We start from the raw sequence: 20952 nt of genomic DNA on the forward strand, positions 1-20952 counted from the left end.
TCGCACCCCTACATTTAGATTCTTTTTTTCTATAAAACTAACACTTGATATCTCCTCTTATTGAATATCAGCTCTATTAGGCATCAGTTAGTCAAACCGTACATTCATTACAAAAAGAGAAGTATGGCCATACACTGCAAACGTTATGCTCACTTAGGTTAAATTTATCGACCAAGGGACCGGAGGGTTTCAGTTCATTTGAATGAATTGTAAACTGTTTGTTCTACAATGTAAATTACTTTGAACAATGTGAATCAAGAAACACTACTATTTTGCAGGTCTCACACAAATCATAAAATTGATTTCAACGTGTAATCTGAATCTTATATTTTTAGCCCAAAAAAAAATCTTGGATTGCGTATTGATTGGTACCCACAACAAGTTTTTTGGCTATTATTATAAGATCACGTAAAACATCCTTAGTAAACGGTGTAAGAAGAGTATCATTTAGTTGAATTTAAGGAGCCAAATCAGAAAATGCCATTGTTACGAAAAACTTAGGATTGCAAGTTTTTCAAGAAAAAAATTTGAAATATTTTTTTGATGTATATTTTAATTATATTTTTTACATTACATATATCACATTGTTACGGTATATTTTTATATAAAATCCAAACGGGCTATTGAAATGAAATCGAGACTGTGATAAGCTTGGCGGTCAACCTGCACATTTTCAACTTCCAGAGGTCAAAAGTTTCCTGTACTTGGACAGTTTACTAGTCAAAATTAAACTAATGCAATAGTTAAATGGTTATCCGTATATTTTGAGGCCTAGGTCGGCTAATCATGGTACATAAGCATTTGATTCATCAATTGACTAAGGGCAGGACGGTTTAAGTTCATTGAACAAATTCTGAACTGTTTGTCTAATAATGTCAATTATTTTAGGAATAATTTCAGAAACCTCCCCTGAGGTTCCTTATAGTTTCACTTTGGTCCCCTAAAGTTTCAAAAATTACACCTTCCTCCGTTGTCCATTTAAAATGACAATACTAACCTTAATATTTTTAATAAAACTGTCTTGTTGCCATGTTTAGGCAAAGGATGGATTTTATATTTTTTTTACCATTTTCCTTTTTATTCATTTCTCTTATATTTCATTAGAAGTATAAAAGAACTATCAATGTTGTTCCTAATATCTATTCAAATTACGTTAAACTAGTAATATTTTTTTGATAACTTTTAACATTCTCCAATTTTTTTGGTAGTTCTCTTTTTTAGTATCAAAATCAAGGATAAGTCAATAATAATTAAAAATAAATGGTCCAAAATCACTACCAAATTATGATAGTTCCACCATTAAACTAGTCCATAAATTTTCATTTTAAAAAAATAGTCCATAAACTTTAAAAGAAACAAAATAGCACTCTCTATCTTAAAAAGAATTTATATTCCCAATAAAACACTATGAAATATACCCTATTATAACAAAAGATTTATTGTTATGGTTGATTATTAAATAACAAATATTAGCATGAAAACTTGACACTCTTTTTGTTTAGAAGAACAAATTAAACTTTTGTAAGATAAGAGCATTTTAGGGTATTCATTAAATTTTTTACTCTATTTTAAAGTTTAGTTACCAAAGTGTCAAATCAAGGGAAGTAAGTGTAATTTTTAAAACATCATGATAACTAAGTGAAATAATAAGAAACCTCAAGGGAGGTTTCTGAAATTATCCCATTATATTATACACAGTGTTTCTCTTATGCAAGGGTTTATTTGATGAAATTGAAATCTAAAGAATAAATTTGAATCTATTAAGTTATTAAATTGTTAAATATTAAAATCTTTAAAAATTTAAAAAACATAAAGAAATCTTAACATTTGTGCGTATTATGTATTAACTGATTGGTGAATAACTTTTCACTTATCTTTTTCGAGTAAGTTGTGTCAATATAATTCGCATTCACTTCATTAATTAAATTGTTCTATTTTTTATTATCAAATATATCTAATCGTGTTAAAATTTGAATTTATTAAATTTAAGTATTGAATTAATTGATCAAATAGGCCCAATTCTCACGCAAACGTTGAAATCTATTACGTCACCAGCATATGAGTTTTACATCTTTTAAAATTTGGTGGATTATTGCGGGGGGCCCTTCGGCCATTCCCAAATCTAGTGCTTTGAGTGGTAACGTAACATCTTACGTCACCATCATAAATTCATTTTGCCAAAGGAAGAAAAGGATTAAAAAATTCATTTCTCCAAATGGAAAGGAGAATAGAGATCCTACCACTACAAACCTTGCAGCCCATTAGCCAAATCAGCAAAAATTATTCATCATTCTCTCACAAAAGTTGTTTGTTTAAATTCTATTTCTAATGTGAGAGTTGTATTCGTGGACGATTTGTAAGAACCCTTGTAAATGACCTTCTGTTGCCAATATAAATGTTATATTGATGGGCGATCAATAAGAACTCTTGTAAGTGACTTCCTGCTATCGATATGAGAGTTATATTGATGGGTGATTTGTAATAATTATTACAAGTGACGTGTGATTCCGAGGACATGTTATGTACCATAGTTGTAATTGGAGTTAAATCTATCCAAAAAAATTTTTACCAAAAAATCAATAAATAAATAAATAAAGTAAAAATTATTGTAATTAGAAAGACGAGTTTGACAATGATTCCCTTTCATTAATTAATACACAAGTACAAAGTTTTTTGCCTTATTAAAAGCAAAGAGTATAAAGCTAGATTTCCCAACTTAGGCAGCTTCCTCAAGTTTATATCTAATTGAAAAAGTCTTGATGGCCCTTGAACTTTGATTGATAATTTTCTGCAAGTATACAGGACCGATCGTAGTAATAGGATCACTTGAAGTATTCCAGGGTCGAACCCAAGAGATGAGTTAATTTCCTTCTTTAATTACTATGATAAAAAAAAATTGAAAGAGTGGAGAAATTAGAGAGTAACTTTGATGTAATGCGATAACAAAACAAATTAATTGAAAGGGAGAAAATCAACAAGTACGTGTATCCCATAATCCTGAATTAATTTCCCTAATTATTTTCTTACCAAGTTAGGAACGCATCACACGAATATATTTTAGACTACCTCTCGATGCATCTAAAGTATGTTTAATTAAATCTTACGCCTCTCTTGATGGTCATAATAGTTCAATTAAATCCATTAAAATTCTCAATGATTTAGGTGCGTCATACATACCCTTATCTACTCTCATAATTAGTCTATGTGTATTTATCTATCTAGTACACGGTTGTATCTCATTTCTCAATTTGACACAAACGTAACATTCATGTTCATGGTGATCAAGCATAAACAGTCATCAAGAACAAGATAAATAAATCGTAGCATAAGATAAGAATTTAACTGGAGGAATCAATCAAAATCCTTTCGTAAACCCTAACCCTAGAAAATATTTTGATTAAAAGCACAAATCCAAAGAGTTAATACAAAAGAGAGAATAGGAGCTAGGGAACTTCTCAATTGTTGCTCTGATTCACCGCTTGTACGCTCCTTGGTTTGATCTCCTACGCTTGACTTCTCTAAAGAATAAAAGTGTTTTTAGGCTAAGAGCTACGGTTGCTACCCCCCTCCCCCACCCCACAAAAAATGACCTAAAAAATCCCTATTTATATTTATCACCAATTGCCTTCGAATCCCCTTCAGAATAGGTTTCTTATCGTAGACGAAATACGCGCGTGAGACCAGTCTAATGAAGACCGGAGTGAAGTCCGGCACCGGTCTTCATACTGCAACTCGCAGTATTCAACTTCTGGTGATGCCCGGCATAAAGTTCGGGAACTTCTATTGATGTTTGACGTGAAGTCAGGCGCGCCGGTCTTTGAGCAATTTCCCAAATTTTGTTTTTTGGCCCTTGAATTTTGAATCTTTCATGCCTTTTCCACCTAATTTCTTCAATTCGCTCAATTATGTCCTTGTGATACCAAAATAACTTTGAATAAGCAGCTTTCTGTCCAATTTAAGCACATAAAGCATAAATATAACTCAAGAATACCTACAAGAAAATCTTATAATCTACTCCCTATCAAAATTTTAGCTGCGTAAAGTTTTAATTCTTGAATAATTATTAAAGAAATTTTAACCTCCTGATCTATCAAAAGTGCAAACCATTAATCATTTTATCAATTTCAACTTTTTTCTTTGACCGAAACACCATCACATGCGATGAACCAGGAAAAATCAAGGGTAATCTAGTCTGTCCAAAAGTACTTATTGACTAAAATCAAGGTCAATCTAGTCCTCTCTCTCTCTGAGTTGAATCTTGGAATGGAACCTAGCAATTGTTGCAAGACTATCCGAGGTATAGAAGAGAGGGGGAGGAAGTAGAGGAGGTGTAGGAAATTTTTGACAGAAACAGAATAAGTTAGCCCACTTGGGCTTCCATGTCCAGCCCATCCAAACGCCAACCAAGACTGCAATCCAAAGAGAAGCAAGAAACATCATCAGCCCCGTTATGGCATCCCAAATAGAGGAGACCCTTGATATATTTCCAACAAAACCGATGCATGCCAAAAGCGTCCTATAATGCTTTAATGATACCATAAATAATTCACCCCTTAAATCAGGAACTAAAGAATTCTTTTAGAAATGTCTAAATTAAAAGACCTTATACCTGAAAAGAAATAAGCCCTAGATTCAATAGCAGAAGGTGCAGCTTTTAAGCACAGCAACGAGTTCAAAGTTTTTCAAAAAAAGAAAGACAAAAAAGAAGATAAAAATTATCAAAAAGTTTAGAGAATAAGGGAAGAAAAAAAGATATGGGAAGAGGAGTGAGAAAGAGAGCTTAGGACAAAAAATCTCAATGACCCTTCATTTTTTGTTGTTATGTCGCACCTGATGGTGTTTCCGTCAAACATGACGACTCAAATTAAGAGAATGATCAATGATTTTCACTTTTGATGGATTGAGGGTCAAAAGTTTTTTAATAATGGCTCGAGAACTAAAACTTTACGCGAATAAAAACCCGAAAGCTAGCGAAACTTTCTACCATATTTAATTACTTATACACTTTTCCTAATTTAGACAATTTTAAACGGACTTATTCCATGGAGATTCCTTATGCTTCATCAAAATGATAACATCAAGGAGCATTGTTACGGTAAAATTCGGTTCTGCAAAACTCGTATTGTGAGAAGGGAACGACATACTAAGCTACGGAAGAGTGAAGAGTTTATCATATTTATTCACTTGGGAATTCAACCTTACCAAAATGACAAATTTAGTCACCTACTTCCCAATCTTTACCCTCAATATACAATTCAGATTTTCAAAATTTCATCTTCAACTTTCTCAAACAAAATAGTCATGTGAGGGTTAAGTGAAAAACGTGTTTTGCATTTTCATAATGCTATGCTACCCAATGCTACTTTAGTGAAAGTCAAGAATTATTTTAGGAATTATTCTTATACACACTGACAGTATACACACGAATACCTATAGATGTATGCCACTTAATTTCATTTTAAATTTAAACTTTATTTTTGACGCCTGTAGCATACATCTAAAGTTGCTGGTGTATATTCTATGAGTATATACAAGATTAATGTTTGATGCTAAACATTTTAAATGGTCTCATGAAGTCAAGGTATACAAGTGTCTTTCTCAATAATTGCTCAACGACATCATCAATTACGCTTTGTCTCACAGTCAAATGTTGCACATGGGTTTGATTATTTTACTTTCATTGTCAATGTTAGATAGGTTAATTATTCCAAATGAACCCCAGCAAAACAAACCGTCATTACTGTTTTGAGTCTTTTTCATGTAATGATGATAAGAGTAATCCAAATTATCTCCATTAATGCTGTCATTTCCTGTTTTCTTTTTCCATTCAGCAAAATTGAAGACAATTAATCAATCGAATGCTTACGTTACATGACCTGCCCATTGAAGGGTCAAAAAGGATGAACAATCATTTAGCTCTTGCATTAGTATAACACAAATGGATCGTTAACCTCACATATATATATATATATATCAGTTCACAGGCTGGCGGTGTGGTGGGCTGAGCGTTTGCCAAGAAAAAGAGCAGCGAAAAAGCCGGGGAGTACAGAGGAGAGTAAAAGATGCTGGAGCAGCAGCAGCAGCAGGTAAAGGATGGAGCAACAAAGGCGATCATTCTTTGCGGATTGTCTCGTCTGTTCTGCTGCGTATTTCATGGTAGTTACGTTCCGCTAGTCCACCAAGAGGTCAAAAGGCACCAACCAAGCATTTAAAGATAAATTACCAATTTCAAACCAGAAGAAAATGGAGCAACCGCAGAGTCAATGACAGATTAATCGTCCACCAAGAAAGAAAACAGCCAAATATGCATATACTGGAGGCAGCATCACGAGACAATGCAATTCATCCGCGACAAAGAATTTAACATCCCACAGGACAAAGTGCTGTAATCTGCTAGACAGAATCAGTAATTGCAGTAATCGGACCTCCACGAATCACAAAATATCCAGAAAAACAACATGCTAACGTGAATCAACTTTAGAAACCACAAGAACCGGTTAAACGATCCATTATAACTCATACATTAGCACTCAACCTTGAGTCTTCAAGTTTAACCCAAACTATAAGACACACAGCTAAAACATAATCTGGATGTAGCACTACAATAACACCGAGTTCTCTGAGAATGATACTTGTTCTAGAAATGGAAGCAAAATGACTTAGAAATTGGGAGGCAAAAATGATGGTAGACTATACGTCAAAATACAGTACCCTTTCCAAAAAACATTGAAATTTTATTTGAAACACTTTGCATCCAGCAGAGGCTCTCCCTCAAAAGGCTCATAATCTTCAATCATCTGGCTGACACGCTCTTTTTGGGCTTCATCACTGATGTCTACCTCCTTCCAGTCATACAGCTCCATATCATAAACCTCATCCAGGATAAATTTGGGGATTTCTTTACCGCGGAAAAGCCACAACCCCTTCACCTTGAATGGGGACTCTGAACCAATGACCAACATTTTCCCAAATGCATACTTGCGTGCAAGATCCATTCTTTGCAGAAATCCGCCAACCTTGTTCAAAGTAACAAAGGAAACTGTGTTTTCATCATTGTACTTGTAGTCGCAAAACCAGAGTGAGTATCCTTCAGGATCATACATTTCCCAAAATCCTGCAATACATGAATCACATGAATTATTATGGACATGGTAAGTACTAAGCCCAGCATTTGCCCTCTAGCTTGCCAAGATAAAGAACAAAACAAGTAAAATCCACATCAAATAGAAACTCAAACAACAAAAACACAATTGATCTAATAACCCAATCCAATTAACCCTTGTAGAGCACAATCAGCCTTCCACAAGAAAATTACGAGATACAAAGGCTTGTAAATGAAAATACAAAAAAATCATTGCAGCAAGACGACAAATTTCTAGCATGAAAACCATAGCATATCTATTCATAAAGGTAAGCTACTGCATGAACAATCTTCAAGCAATACAACAAAAACCGATTAAATGGCATCATGGCAGCATCAGTGACAGCAAAATCATGACCATTACTGCAGCAAATCATAACATGATTGGACTACACAGTCAGCAAACCCAGCAATAAAAGCAAATGATGTCACAGGAAGCACCATTAATCACATAACTACTATTAGAATAGCAATATCTGAATAAGAAATAACACGCCAGCAACTGCATAAATATTTCCAATTTTTATCCTAGTATCTCTTCCCAAAATTCTTCCATTTCACTAACAAAACTCCAATTTTGCAAAATTTACAAGTAACAAAACTAACAGGAATCAAATTGCTAGCAATATTTCCAATTTCTATCCTTGTAATCTCTTCCCAAAATTCTCCCATGAAACTACCCAAAAAGGATAACAAGCATCAGAAGCAAATGAAAGGACAAATTTTCTTTTGCCTCCCTACAACCTGAAAATACATATAGATAAACCCTCCCCAAAATAAACCCCAAAAACCAAAAACAACAATAAAATGTCAAATATTCTATCAAGATCATAAGACTGCAGCTTGAAGATTCAGTTTGTGGATTCTAATACTAAAAATCAACTACTGCTTGCCAAAATCTGACAGCTTGAAGATTCAGTTTGTGGATTCTAATACTAAAAATCAACTACTGCTTGCCAAAATCTGATCACTCACTAGCAAGTTTATATAGAAACATTTATGTGCTAATAACTGTTGCTTCATGCTGGCAAAAGACTAAGCCATCCAGAAAAAAATACATCACCTGCGCTATAAAGATTCAAACATAAATCAACTTTGGAAGCAGCCAACTATAAATGACTCAAACATGAATTAACTTTCAAAGTAGCCAATACGTAGAAGATCAGACCAGACACCTTCTTTACAAAAATATAAGACACCAATAACAAGATAGTTTTCATCCTCAAGTAAAGGAGCTATCGAAGTACAAGTTTAACAACGAAATGATATTTACAATTTGTAACAAAGTGTGACCACAAAAATAAAACTATACAGAATTAATACAAGCGTCAAGGACCATACTTGTTGGATATGATGCTCATTCTATACTTTCCAAAATTAAATACATCAATCATCATCATTCAATATTTAGATTAGTTCTAATTTATTATCCTCAATTCTGATGCAATAATAATTATTTGGGGTACCACATAGCTGTCAATCTACCTCCTGAGTGTAAACACTTTTATAGGAACATACTTCCTTCTGCAGAAGGATAGAACGCCTATCTATCACACAGTGTATAGTTCTCTTCAACATTTTCCATCACCGTATTCAAACAATCCATGTAAATGGAGAAAGAGTGGAGAAAGTTACCCTTAATTGCGACTTCACGGAAGTTAGTCTTGGTGTTTGAATAAAGCCTCTTCCATTCATCTAGTATCATCTTGCTAGGTGGCAAAAGATCTAGAGGATTTTTTGGTTTTGGCTTGGGTGCTTCTTCTTCATCAAGATCATCCTCTTTAGGCTTGGGGGCTTCTTTCTTTGCCTCTTTCTTGGCCTCCTTGGGTTCTTCCTTTGCCTTTGGTTTTGGTTCTTTTGGCTGTGCAGGTTTTTTGGATGGAACAGGTGGAACGGAATCTGTTTGATTCACGTCGCCCAAAATCTTGTGAAACTTTGGCTGATTCACCAAGGTCCAGAAGTATCTCTCAACATGGGGAAATTCTGAGGTAAAGCTCTTCGTCATGACAGTTTTATATCCCAGATACAGGTTGCATATTGTAATTATGTCTGCCAGAGTGACAAAATCTCCAACCAAGTAAGTGTTAGAGGCAAGATGAGCATTCAATGGTCCAAGAGCTCTCTTCAGAGAAGCAATTGCAGCTTCCTCAGCCTTCATTCCCAAAAAGTTTAACATGGAAAGTTACCACTCAAATATTCTAGAACCATTTTACAGATAGAAAATATATGCAGAGGTCTAAATGGAAAAAGTGAGAAAAAAAGAGACGAAGAGATAGATTAGAGATACCGGAGGGAGGTGAACCATAAAACCCAGTCGTGGGTACAACCAACGACCCAAATGGACATCAATCTCAGTGGTAGCAAAGTCGATCCATTGCTCAATGCGGGCCTAAGAACACAACTCAATTACGTAAAACACACAAAAGAAGCTTAATTTCAGATAGAGCACAAGGGATACATGATTGCTATTTTAAGACAATGTTGCTTACATATTCAATCAAAGATGAGCCAAAGAGTGGATTATTAGCCTTCAACTTTGTAACTGCCACAAGTAGGCGGGAGGATAAATGTTAAGTCAAATTCTCAGTGCAGTACGTCAAGATGAAAAACCAAAATTAAGTGAAGAAACCTACCATAACGGGCAATGGCATTACTCTCAAATAAAGGACCATCAGGAGTTTCAAGCACAGGAACCTGTTCAACAAACACATCCTTAGCTAAAACCACCCAGATAACAGAGCAACATGTAAAACACTAGACAGTTGCAAATTTCTTCCTCTGACACGCTGAAATAGGTTACCTTTCCAATTGGGTTCATCTTGAGGAACTCGGGAGTCTTATTGGATACTCCCATCTGAAAATCCTTAGTTAGTTCCACTTTAACATCACTGTATTCTGCCGCAATTAGTGCCTTGAGAGCATTCTTATTATTGCTCGTCGCATGCAGGATCTGAAAATCACAAATCAAGCAATAAATCAAGTCTTTTTTGCTAAACTGAAAATACATACCAAATCCAATGTTTAAAATCCACATAATAGAAAATAATGAAAACCCTATCAATCATCCCAAGCATCAAAGCCAACCAGAGATTCCACAAGGCAAAGAAATAAAAGAATAATTTGTTACTGAACTGAAAACCCAAAAGTCCCCACATGCACAATCCCAAATTGATCCTAGTTTATCAGCTTTCTTGACGCAATCATCACAAAGATATGGGCATGCATTGCTTAGACAGAACAATTAGAAAATTACACAGTAAAATTCACAAAAATTGACGAATCCATATTCAAAAGAAAATCAAAATTTTAACAGCGAGAATCCAGATCCATAACGAAACAGAAATTATAGAAAGAAAAAAAATGAGATCGGATCTCAACTTACCAGAGCCATGGCTGCACAAATGAATATACTTCTCCTTCAATACTTCAGAGAAGAAATGAAAAAAAAAAAAATCAAAACCCAATATTTTAAGAGAATTCCATGAAAAAGAAAAGTATAGTATCCACACCCAAGAATTTAAAAAGAAAGAGAAATTACATGGAGCGGAGAAATGGCCGTGAGCTCCGATCGGGAGACGCGTAGAAAAGAGCGAATATGCTTCTGGAGAGGTTTAGGGTTTCTTTTCTTTGCAAATTTATACAGTAGAGTAAAGTCAGAGCGGATATGTTTTCCTGAAATGAAGACATTGGGCTGGGCTGAAAGTGTCATGGGCTTCTTTTGTTGATTGGTGAAGCTTAGTCTAGACGGATGAAAGTTAGTTGATGGATCGGGCTTGGTAGATTCAACATGAGGCACACGAATATTTTCTTTTTTTTTTTTTCCCAAACGACGACAGACTTCATTGCAACGTAAGGATTACACTGTTGGAGCAACTGCTCCTACATCATTTTTGGCTAAACTAGTAAGCCAGATTGGAAAAGACTCCTTCCAACTAATTTCCTCAGACAAGCTAATGGCAATTTTTGCCAGCTTATGAGACACACTATTACCACCTCTTTTAACAAAAAGAGAAGTAACATTCACTAAAACCTTGACATAAAGTCATTACATCATTCAAGATGGTCCCTGCGACTGGATCATCCACATTCCTATCCTTGAGCTTATCCACCATTTGTTTGGAATCAGATTGTATTTCTACTTTGTGCCATCTGTACTGTCTAGCCTTGATGATAGCTTTCCTGATAGCTAAGGCCTCCTCTACTGCTGGGATTCCATTCCTTCTTTCACCTCCTGCCCAAGCTCCTACAACCCTGCCATCCTCTCTTCTGGCTACAACGCCCCAGCCTATTCTGCCATCTTTTACCTCCAAAGCTACATCAGTATTCAGTTTGATAAAACCCTGTGGGGGTGGAACCCATTTACTACTCTCAGCCACCTGTGTTTTCCCCTGCTCTGCAACTTTAACTTCCCCATATCTCACTTCTTGATACTCTGACAACTCATTCACAGCTTTACTTGCTGTTCTTCCTGGACAGTTCCTCACCTCATTAAACTGCACTTGGTTCCTGGATTTCCAAATCTGCCATAATATATTCACTGTCAAAGCAATGTGGCTCCTCCCTTCCTTCCTATTCTGTACCTTCATCATGCTATTCCGCCAGTGCCAGAAACTGTACCTATACTTCTTTAATCCATCCCAATCAATTGAAGTTGTATTCCATATAAACTCTGCATGACTACAAAAGAGGAACATGTGCTTCAATGTTTCTGTCATCTCCCCACAACACCTGCATCTATCCTCTCCTTTACCTATTCTCCTTCTGATCACCTCATTGACTGGTAGGACACCATGCAAGCACTTCCAGAGAAAGTGTTTCAATTTATGTTTTATTTCTAAGTTCCATAACACCTTCCAGACTTTAGAATAAGGTATATTCCTGCTATTGCTGGCTTCTTGCTATTCCTTGCTCCTCCATTTCCCTCTCATATCTCTAGCCAGCATGTAACCACTCTTAACTGAATACTGTCCAGTTTTAGTGAATGGCCACACCAGCTTATCTTTTCCTGCACATAGACTGATAGGGATTCCTTCTATCTTCCTGCAATCCTCCTTACTAAGAATAGTTTCCATCACTGCTGTGTTCCACTCTTCATTTTGGATCAGTTCATAAACTCTCTGGACAGAACAATTTGCTGGCTTTTGAGTGGCCACCATACCTGACCCTCCATCTGATAACCACCTATCCTTCCAGATATGAACTGTTCGACCATCCCCTACCTTCTTTCTAGCTCCTCTCTCCAGCACCTCTCTTGCACTCAAAAGACTCTTCCATATCCAAGAGTCTCATGCCCTCATCTGTGTCTGCCAAATGGACTCCCTTTTAAAGTATTTTTCCCTCAACACCTTGCTCATCAGCAGGTTTGGCTGTGTCAGAACCCTCCATAACATCTTAGCCAGCATGGCACTGTTGAAATCCTGCAAATCTCTAAAATCTAAGCCCCCTTTCCCTTTTACTGCAGCCAACTTCCCTCATTCCATCCAGTGAGTCTTTCTCCTCCCTTCACTCTTCCCCCACCAAAACCTTGCCATTTCACTACATATTTCCTGATATAAGCTCTTGGGTAACCTACAGCAATTCATAGCATATGCAGGCATAGCTACTATCACAGACTTCAACAGTACCTCCTTTCCAGTTTGGCTCAACAATTTTTCTTTCCAGCCTTTGAGCTTCTCCAACACCCTGACCTTGATATAGTTGAATACTTATCTTTTGGATTTGCCAATAACCATAGGTAACCCCAGATACCTACTATGATCCACTTATTTCATCCCTTCCAGTATTCTCAGAATTTATGCCTTTTTACACTCTTCTGTATTCTTACTAAAGAAAACAGAAGATTTATCAGTGTTGATCTTCTGTCCAGAAACTGCTTCATAAGTCTCCAAGATTCTCATCACCTGTCTAGCCTCTTCTAAACTGGCTCTACAAAATAGGAGAGTGTCATCTGCAAAAAACAGGTGTGAAATAGCAGGGCTAGCTTTAGCAATCTTTAAACCTGACAAGCAGTGGTTGTTGACTGCCTGTTTTAACAGGCAAGATAGCCCTTCAGAAACAAGCACAAAGAGGTATGGGGATAGTGGATTCCCTTGCCTTATCCCTCTAGATGGCCTAGCCAGACCATTTTTTTCACTATTTACATTAAAAGAGTACACAACATATGACATGTATTTGAAAATCCAATTTATCCAAAGCTGACAAAATCCTATTTTTTCTAGTATTTTGACCACAAAAGGCCACTCTACCCTTTAGCCATATTTAGTTTTAGAACCATAAACTCATTAGATCCTGTTCTTCTTTGATTTAAACAATGAATACTTTCATGAGCAACCACAATATTATCAATAATTTGCCTGTCAGGAATGAAAGCTGACTGATTACTACTGATGCAGTGCTTAAGAAAAGACTTTAACCTATTCACAAGAACCTTAGAAATAATCCTATAAACAACATTGTATAGGCTAATAGGTCTATATTGGGACACAGAAATGGGAGATCCAACTTTAGGAATCAGAGTGATGATAGTCTCATTAATAGCTTTCAATAAATGACCAGAATAGAAGAAGTTAGAAATAGCTGCTATAAGATCAGTTTTAATGATATCCCAGAAATGCTGAAAAAAAGAAAGGTGTCATACCATCAAGTCCAGGAGCTTTATTGGGATGCAAAAATAACACTGATTTCCTGACTTCCATCTCAGATACTGGTTTGGTGAGCTTGTTATTCATCTGTCCTGTGATCATCCGAGGAATACCACTGAGTATTGCATCAAACTGCCTTGGATTATTAGAAGTGAAGACTTTCCTGAAATACTCATTAATCTCCCCTTCAACCTCCCCCTCAGACTTACACCAAGTACCATCCCCTCTTTGTAGGATAGATATATTGTTCCTTCTCCTTTTCTCTTCTATCATAGCATGAAAATACTTAGTGTTCCTATCCTCCTCCTTCAACCATTGTACTTTAGTGTTTTGCCCCCAATAAGTTTCTTCCTTCTTGTAAGCCTCAGTCAGTTGTCTCTCAAGAGCACTCAATCTCCCTTTTTTATCAGCCTGCTGTCCCATATGAACCTTTGCTATTTCCTTCTTTATCCTACTAATCTGTGTTTTAGCATTGGCTTTACATTGCTTGTTCTACTGTAACAGGGCCATCCTACACTCTTTAATTCTCTGTTTTAACCTGAACCCCCTAGACCCCATCTGTTGTTTCTCCCAAGCTGTTGAGATAATATCCTTAACCTCCTTATGCTGCACCCAATTCTTATCAAAGTAGAATCTCTTTTTTCATTTCTTGTCTTTGGCTCAGTATCCAACAACAGCATACAGTGGTCAGAGGCCTCATTATGAATGTGCACACACTTAGCTTTACCATGATCTCTGCTCCAGTCCCTACTACACAGAATCCTATCAAGTCTTTCCTTAACCTCCCCCTCTTCATCCCAATTATTACACCAAGTTCAGGGAATCTCTTCAAAACCAATATCTATCAGTTGATTATCATTGACGAAGTTCCTAAAGACTTTAAAGCTTCTATCACTCCTCAGCTTCCCCCCCCCATTTTTCCCCACTGGACAGCAGATCATTCATGTCACCTGCCAAGATCCAATTCCTACCCCATATAGCAGTTCTATGTTCTATGGTTTTTCACTGTTGCTCTCTTATTTGATCATTACTACTAGCATATACCCCAACAAACCACCAATCTTTCTCAGTACCCTTTCTTTCCACATTCAATTCTATTGTAAACTCAGTGGAAAGAACCCTTTTAACTACCAAATCCTTTCTCCATACTACAGCCAGACCACCAGCTCTACCTATAGGGTCAACAACAAAAAGATTATCATATCTAAGTCTCATCCTAATCTTATTCATAACATATTTTTTATTTTTAGTTTCAGCCAAGAAAACTAACTCAGGGGAGTGGAGTCTCACAACCTCCTCAAGTTGGGAAACTGTCAAGGGGCTCCCAGCATCTCGAAAGTTCCACACCACAGCTCTCATTGAGGGCTGGGAGCCCCATTAAGGTTGGGCTCCACCACCTTCAGAAAACGCTCTCTGTTTCCCCCCTTCCATCCCCTTCAATTTTTTCTGATCTCCTTCCTCTGACTCCCCATAGTTCTCTTTTCCATGAGTATTCCCCTACTTCCTCTTCCCAGACTCCTCTACCTCTATTCTAGAATTTTTATCTTTCAATGGTACTCTTCTTCCCACTTCCTGAACCAACCTCTTCAGCCCCCTACTGCCCTTATATTTCCCAGACTGCTTATTCTTACCCAAGTTTCCAGCTTCCTGACCTTTCCCTATCCCTCTCCCCCTGCCCCTACTAATCTTTTCCTCAACTAGGCCCTCATCAATCCACATATTATCATCTTCCACTTTTCCAGTCTAATCTAGCCTCCCATCCCCATAATTCTGTTCCCCTTTCCCTTCTAAGTTGGATCCAGACTTCTCCCGAACCAGGTTCAGTTAGGCATCAGACCCCTTAACCTTCTCAACCATTCCTTCTTCCTCTATACTACCACTAGCCCTATGTCCCACATCTCTCCCTTTGGGAATGATTCCACTAGTTATTATATTACCAGCATTTCCTTTCCCCTTCTACCCATTCCAGCTGTTTTCATTTCTCCCCATGTCAAGAATAGGTTATTACCCTCATTCTCCTTTCCATTGTTCCTCTGTGCCTCCCCAGCTCTCTCATCATAATTCGAGTAAGTTTTATTCTGTTTTTTTGGGCTCCTAGAGGTACTAGCTCTCATCCAAGCTCCAAATTGTGTATCCTTGTCTAGATAGTTCCTTTTATTCTTACAGTTCTCTCATTATGCCCCAATAACCCAAAAAGTAGCATAAATCAAGACATTTCTCGTACCTAAACTCAATCCATTTCGTATTACCATTCATCCTGACCTTAGTCCCCCTCAATAGTGGTTTCTCAATATCCACTTCCACTAGGATCTTAATGTGTTTTCCTTCTTTCTCCCCACCATTAGGAATTATAACCTCCTTAACTGAGTCAAAGACTCCTCCAATCTTACGACCAATCTCTTTAGTTATCCAATGGATTGGGAGGTTCCAGATCTGCACCCAAATCCATGTTTTGTTAAAAGCCATACCATCCATCTCTATTCCTTCCCTTCAAGGAATGACAACCAAAGGTGAGTTATCATAAACCTATGGCCTCCCACTCAATACTCTATCCATATCATGTTGGTTCATGAAAATAAACTGAAACAGATTCACACCAATTTCTACAACCTTTACATTCTTAGCAAAAATCCAAATATTACTAGTAAAACTCTTAATACCTGTGATATTTGCCACCTTCTCACCAATCACTTTGCCAATAATGCTCATTTTGCATTCCGCCACTCCCTGGAAAATATCGTCCCCCGCAATTTGAATTCCAGCCTCCTCTTTTTCCGATAAGTCAAATTTCCTCATCACTTCCTCAAGCTCCTCAGCCATTGCTGCAATACTCAGGAACTCCTTGTCGACGACCACAGGATAATGAGCTTCAGCACACCAGCTCTGAGATGAAATCTGGAGAGCACAAGTGAGACAGTTAACAGACAAATTCTAGCAAAGATGCAAAAAGGAACCTACCACGAGATTCTAAAATCGAAGACAACAACAAGGAATATAGCTGGAATAGCTACGAACGAAGAAAAGAAGCTAAGAAGTAAACTACGAAGCTAGATCTAACACCAGCTTTATTAAGATTGGGCAGCTAGATCTATTCATCCGTCAAAAGGATCCAGCTGACCAATTCTTCAAAAAGAAAGGTACTTGAAAACTGTAAACCAAATCCAGATTCAATGTGTTAGCTCCAGAAATGCATTCATTGTTTATCAAAACTAGACGATCACTTGATTATATGGCTCATTATGCGAAGAAAATGAGATGAAAAAGTACGGAAAATTTGAATTTGGAGGCTTAATCTGTTTAAACCACCCACTAGGGGGAAAGGTCTCTACTAGAGAGAGAAAGGACCTCTCATAGAAAGAGACGCACACGAATATTTTCTTACGGACGGGTTAATTGCAACTCATCGCCTTAAAGTCTCGCTTTGTGTTGCACACGATCGCAAACTATGGGTGTAATTGGGTTTAAAGGTGCGTTTGATAAAATTAAAATTTAAAATTATTAAATTATTGAATTGTAAATATTAAACTCCTAACAGTTGAGCGCATTCTAAAAAGAGTGTGAAGCGTAGTTTATATAATTTCCTTCCAAGATCATACAGTTTCGTTTTAGGGCTTATCATGCAAATACTATCAAATCTATTTCTATGTGAGACAAAGCTAGCTTTTAGGAGTTAGAACACTCGTAGCCGTTAATGAAAATTAATATTGAGTGGGACAGTTTAAGGCATTGTTATTAAACCCAACTCGACGGTTCAATCGAACAATCCGGTGAACTGGCTATTGAGCTGGATTGGATCGTTGATTAGATCGTTTATGCAATTAAATTGTTGACTTGTTAACGAACCAGTGGTTCAACTGGTTAACTTGGTGAACCGTCCAATTTTGTAAGGAACCCGGGTTTACATGTTGTTGTGGAAAAAAATTTAAGAAGATGCTAAAGCAATGGTTCGAACTTGGGATCTCATGTGTATAAGTAAGTGCAATCACTACTGGACCAACAATTTAGTCTTTCTTATATTATTTATTAGACTTTTATTCTTATTTTATTTCTCCAAAACAAAATTTATTTGGAATCTTTTAATAAAATAAATTTTGTTATTCCCCAAACTCTATAAATTATGAAATGGATTTAAAAAATAACCTATCACACAATTCATTTTAAAGGCAAATATCGTTTCTAATAAGTTTTTGTACTTAAAATTCATAAATAAACTAGGTAATTATACATAGATAAAATTTTATACTTGAAATTTGGTGGATTACTAATTAAATTTAGGTTTTGATAATTCTTATAAGAATTAATGATTCTATAATATATTAGACTAATTGAGCATTTACTATGGCATAATTTATTGTAGTTTTAACTATATCAAAAATTATGAAACGTAATATTTAAATGTATTTAGTGACCCACCAGTTGGACCACTCACCCACTGGTTGAACCAGTGATCCATTGATCCACATCTTTCACTGAGTTCCTTCCTGGACCGAGTTTAATAACTATAGTTTAAGGAGTTACGCCTTTGTCACTTGAAAAGCTTGACTTAGGAAATTCCCTCTAAATATCCTCACCTCTCTTTTTATTTTTTGTGAGATAAATTAATGAAGTTATCATGAATTGCAATTCTCATCCTATTATTTTCTATCAAAACTATCAGCCTTTTTGTTTTGGTGGTACTTTCAATGCAAAATTTAACCGTCATTCTATCGTCAATACAATGGAAAAAAATGTTTATTTGAAGAGCATAATCTGATTATAGTCCAAATTCCACATAGATTTCAAATCCCTTGCATCTAATCATTATGAAAATAAAATAAAAAAAGAACAAAAGAGGGAAAATTTTCCTTTTTATAGAAATTTTATGTGGGAATAAAGGAACACATAACTGTGAACAAATAGTAGGTTAAAATGAATAGAAAATTTATCTCCAAAATATGGGATAGAGTGTTTTTTGTTTGAGGCACCAAAAAATTGGGATACACGACATAAACTTTAGCTTAAAATACTTAAACTTTTTTGAAAAGTCAAAATTTACAAGTAAATCACTCAAGAATAAAGCAATAATACCTAACAAATTTAACATCATCCATTTCACTCACAATCTCGCAAAACAAGCAAGAAAATTAATCAAATTCTGTTCTTCACTTTTCGTATCTAAACCATATTTTATTTCTGGGCTTCTTTTTTCTCTTAAACTCCTGGACTGACCTTTGGCTACCCTTTGTGAGGGGAAGGCAATTAACCCATTTTAAAAATATCAAGTGCTAAATATGAATTAGCTCCACAAGAAGTTAGAAGGATTAAATTGAAAGATGACAAAAGTAATATGGGTCTCAAGAAGAACAGGAGAATAATTAATGACTAATTTCGTAAATTTCCCGCATTAAAGAGCATGAAAAACGCTACTGCGACAGATGTTTGAAAAAAAACAAAAAAAGATAAAGAGGCACCGATGAAAGGACAAGAAGCAGCAGAGCAGAGTTGCAGTGAAATGGGTCTCCGGAGCTTTCTTCAGTTTTTCTTTATCTTATTTTTCTACCATTTACTTCAACTTCTTCCAGGTCTGTTTCTCTCATCTTTCTGCTTAAATTTTTATGATAGAATGATTGGTGAATTTTTTTCTTCTTCTTCTTTTTTTTTTTTGTGCTTTGACTTTTTACTTCTTGTTCTGTTGTGGGTTTTATGTTCTTGAGTTATAGAAGCATCTATTCAAGCAATTTTTTGTACAAATTCTTGAATGGGTTTTTGTTTGTACCATTATTGATCGGATTTGTTTCTTTACTCAAAGCCTCAGTAGTTGTATATGCCTTCAGCTAAAGAATTTGTTGATCATCTCTCTTTGAGCTTTTTCTTTTATGTAAATAAATATGAAATTCTCCTTAGAGAAGGGTGAAGAAGCGCTATTGGCAGACTTAATTTCAGAAAGGGTTGAAAAGTTGCAAACTTTTCTCGCTTTAGAATAGAAGATAATTACAGAGTAACCTTAGAGGTAACTAGAAATGATTATTGCTTAGCTAGTCTGGATTTATTTGAGTTGATGATTTCTAGTTGTGCTTTGTGGGTTGAAATTGACAAGTAAGAGATGCCTTTCTCGTTAGGGGAATAAGAGATAAACCTTTGTTAGTTTTTGTGTTGAATCACCAAGTACAGAAGTTAGCAAATTAATGCATGTTTTCGACTGTATGGAACCAGGATAGGTTAGTAAGATGTGTTGACTTTGATTTTTTGGTTCAATTTGTTCATATTTTCAGATAGGTTTTCTGGAGGTCAGATAACTGTTTTGAACAGGTTGCTAGAAAGAAAGACTGATTTGGTTATGAATTATGGTTTATTACTTGTGAAGTTAATACATGATTTGTTTCTTTTATGTGATAAATTTTAATCTGGCGTGCTGTTTACTGCAGCTGTGGCGGATGATTCATCATCATTAACTTTGAACAGTGATACAAATGCTGCAAATCACAAGTCATCCAAACACTCTGGGGGGCTAATAGTGCTCCTCTTGATCCTTGGGCTGCTGTCTGTTGCTGGATTTTCTGTGTTTCTGTTCAAGATATGGCAAAAGAAGAAGAGGGATGCGCAGCAAGCCCGTCTTCTAAAGCTCTTTGAGAATGATGAAGATCTTGAGGTTGAACTTGGTATTCAGGATTGATATGCATATTATTACTGAAGCGTGATTCCATTGGAGGTGCGCCCTAATAGCACACTCTTCTTTAGAGCGTTGAAGTTAGTTCATTGAAGGAGTTTCTAATGAACATAAATATCCTCTGAATTGAAGTGTGATATATGGAGCATGATTTGTATATTATGCAGTGTAGCCTTTGAAGTTGACAAATGGGCATTAGTATTTTCAATTTGATCTTGTGTTTTTACATGTTCTAACTTATTTTCTTTCCCTTTTCCTTGTCATTGTTGTGACTTCTGATATTTAGGATGAGGGTACTTGTGTAAAAGAATTTTTGTGACAGCAGCAACTTCTGTAATGTAGAATTGTCTTTAAAAAAAAAAGTTTTAAGCTTAGACTCAGTGCCCTCGTACTTTGTTATCAAGTTTATTGCTTACAGATGATTTATGTCGTCTTGGATTGTGGAATCCATTCTAAATAACTGCAGTGCCTGTCAAAATGTAACTTTAGTATCCACTGCAAGTGTTTTCATGCAATAATTGATC

At 36.0% G+C, this 20952-nt stretch overlaps 4 protein-coding genes across 4 annotated transcripts; 1 reads left to right on the plus strand and 3 right to left on the minus strand.

Moving 5' to 3' along the window:
* Positions 1 to 6497: 6497 nt before the first annotated feature.
* On the minus strand, positions 6498 to 10797 carry LOC113711804 (elongation factor 1-gamma 2-like). The gene is made up of 8 exons (XM_027235012.2): positions 10680 to 10797; positions 10524 to 10565; positions 9942 to 10091; positions 9775 to 9835; positions 9631 to 9683; positions 9429 to 9530; positions 8777 to 9293; positions 6498 to 7114 (listed from the first exon to the last, which is right to left on the minus strand). The coding sequence occupies exons 2-8, from the start codon at positions 10530 to 10532 to the stop codon at positions 6735 to 6737; spliced, it is 1272 nt and encodes a 423-aa protein (XP_027090813.2). The 5' UTR covers positions 10533 to 10565; positions 10680 to 10797; the 3' UTR covers positions 6498 to 6734.
* A 342-nt stretch (positions 10798 to 11139) lies between these two features.
* On the minus strand, positions 11140 to 11856 carry LOC113711239 (uncharacterized). The gene has a single exon (XM_027234411.1). The coding sequence runs from the start codon at positions 11854 to 11856 to the stop codon at positions 11140 to 11142; it is 717 nt and encodes a 238-aa protein (XP_027090212.1).
* A 183-nt stretch (positions 11857 to 12039) lies between these two features.
* LOC140015081 (uncharacterized) lies at positions 12040 to 15141 on the minus strand. The gene is made up of 8 exons (XM_072066960.1): positions 14827 to 15141; positions 14510 to 14623; positions 13779 to 14241; positions 13460 to 13678; positions 12940 to 13088; positions 12766 to 12850; positions 12598 to 12709; positions 12040 to 12391 (listed from the first exon to the last, which is right to left on the minus strand). The coding sequence occupies exons 1-8, from the start codon at positions 15139 to 15141 to the stop codon at positions 12040 to 12042; spliced, it is 1809 nt and encodes a 602-aa protein (XP_071923061.1).
* A 4042-nt stretch (positions 15142 to 19183) lies between these two features.
* On the plus strand, positions 19184 to 20656 carry LOC113711749 (uncharacterized). Its single transcript, XM_027234940.2, has 2 exons — positions 19184 to 19343; positions 20187 to 20656. Exons 1-2 carry the CDS (start codon positions 19235 to 19237, stop codon positions 20432 to 20434), a joined length of 357 nt encoding a protein of 118 aa, XP_027090741.1. The 5' UTR covers positions 19184 to 19234; the 3' UTR covers positions 20435 to 20656.
* The last annotated feature ends 296 nt before the right edge of the window (positions 20657 to 20952 follow it).

The sequence above is a fragment of the Coffea arabica genome, chromosome 10e, assembly GCF_036785885.1.
Source record: "Coffea arabica cultivar ET-39 chromosome 10e, Coffea Arabica ET-39 HiFi, whole genome shotgun sequence".
Classification (NCBI taxonomy): domain Eukaryota; kingdom Viridiplantae; phylum Streptophyta; class Magnoliopsida; order Gentianales; family Rubiaceae; genus Coffea; species Coffea arabica.

Coding starts and splice junctions, on each gene's coding strand:
- LOC113711804 (XM_027235012.2), bottom strand. Junction 9,684..9,774: donor TAATGCCATTGCCCGTTATG/GTAGGTTTCTTC, acceptor TACTTGTGGCAG/TTACAAAGTTGAAGGCTAAT. Junction 9,294..9,428: donor TTATGGTTCACCTCCCTCCG/GTATCTCTAATC, acceptor TTGGGAATGAAG/GCTGAGGAAGCTGCAATTGC.
- LOC113711239 (XM_027234411.1), bottom strand. CDS start 11,856: ATGACAGAAACATTGAAGCACATGTTCCTCTTTTGTAGTCATGCAGAG.
- LOC140015081 (XM_072066960.1), bottom strand. CDS start 15,141: ATGAGAGCTGTGGTGTGGAACTTTCGAGATGCTGGGAGCCCCTTGACA. Junction 14,242..14,509: donor GGACTGGAGCAGAGATCATG/GTAAAGCTAAGT, acceptor GCTAAAACACAG/ATTAGTAGGATAAAGAAGGA. Junction 13,679..13,778: donor TAAAGCTCCTGGACTTGATG/GTATGACACCTT, acceptor ATTTATTGAAAG/CTATTAATGAGACTATCATC.
- LOC113711749 (XM_027234940.2), top strand. CDS start 19,235: ATGAAAGGACAAGAAGCAGCAGAGCAGAGTTGCAGTGAAATGGGTCTC. Junction 19,344..20,186: donor TTTACTTCAACTTCTTCCAG/GTCTGTTTCTCT, acceptor TGTTTACTGCAG/CTGTGGCGGATGATTCATCA.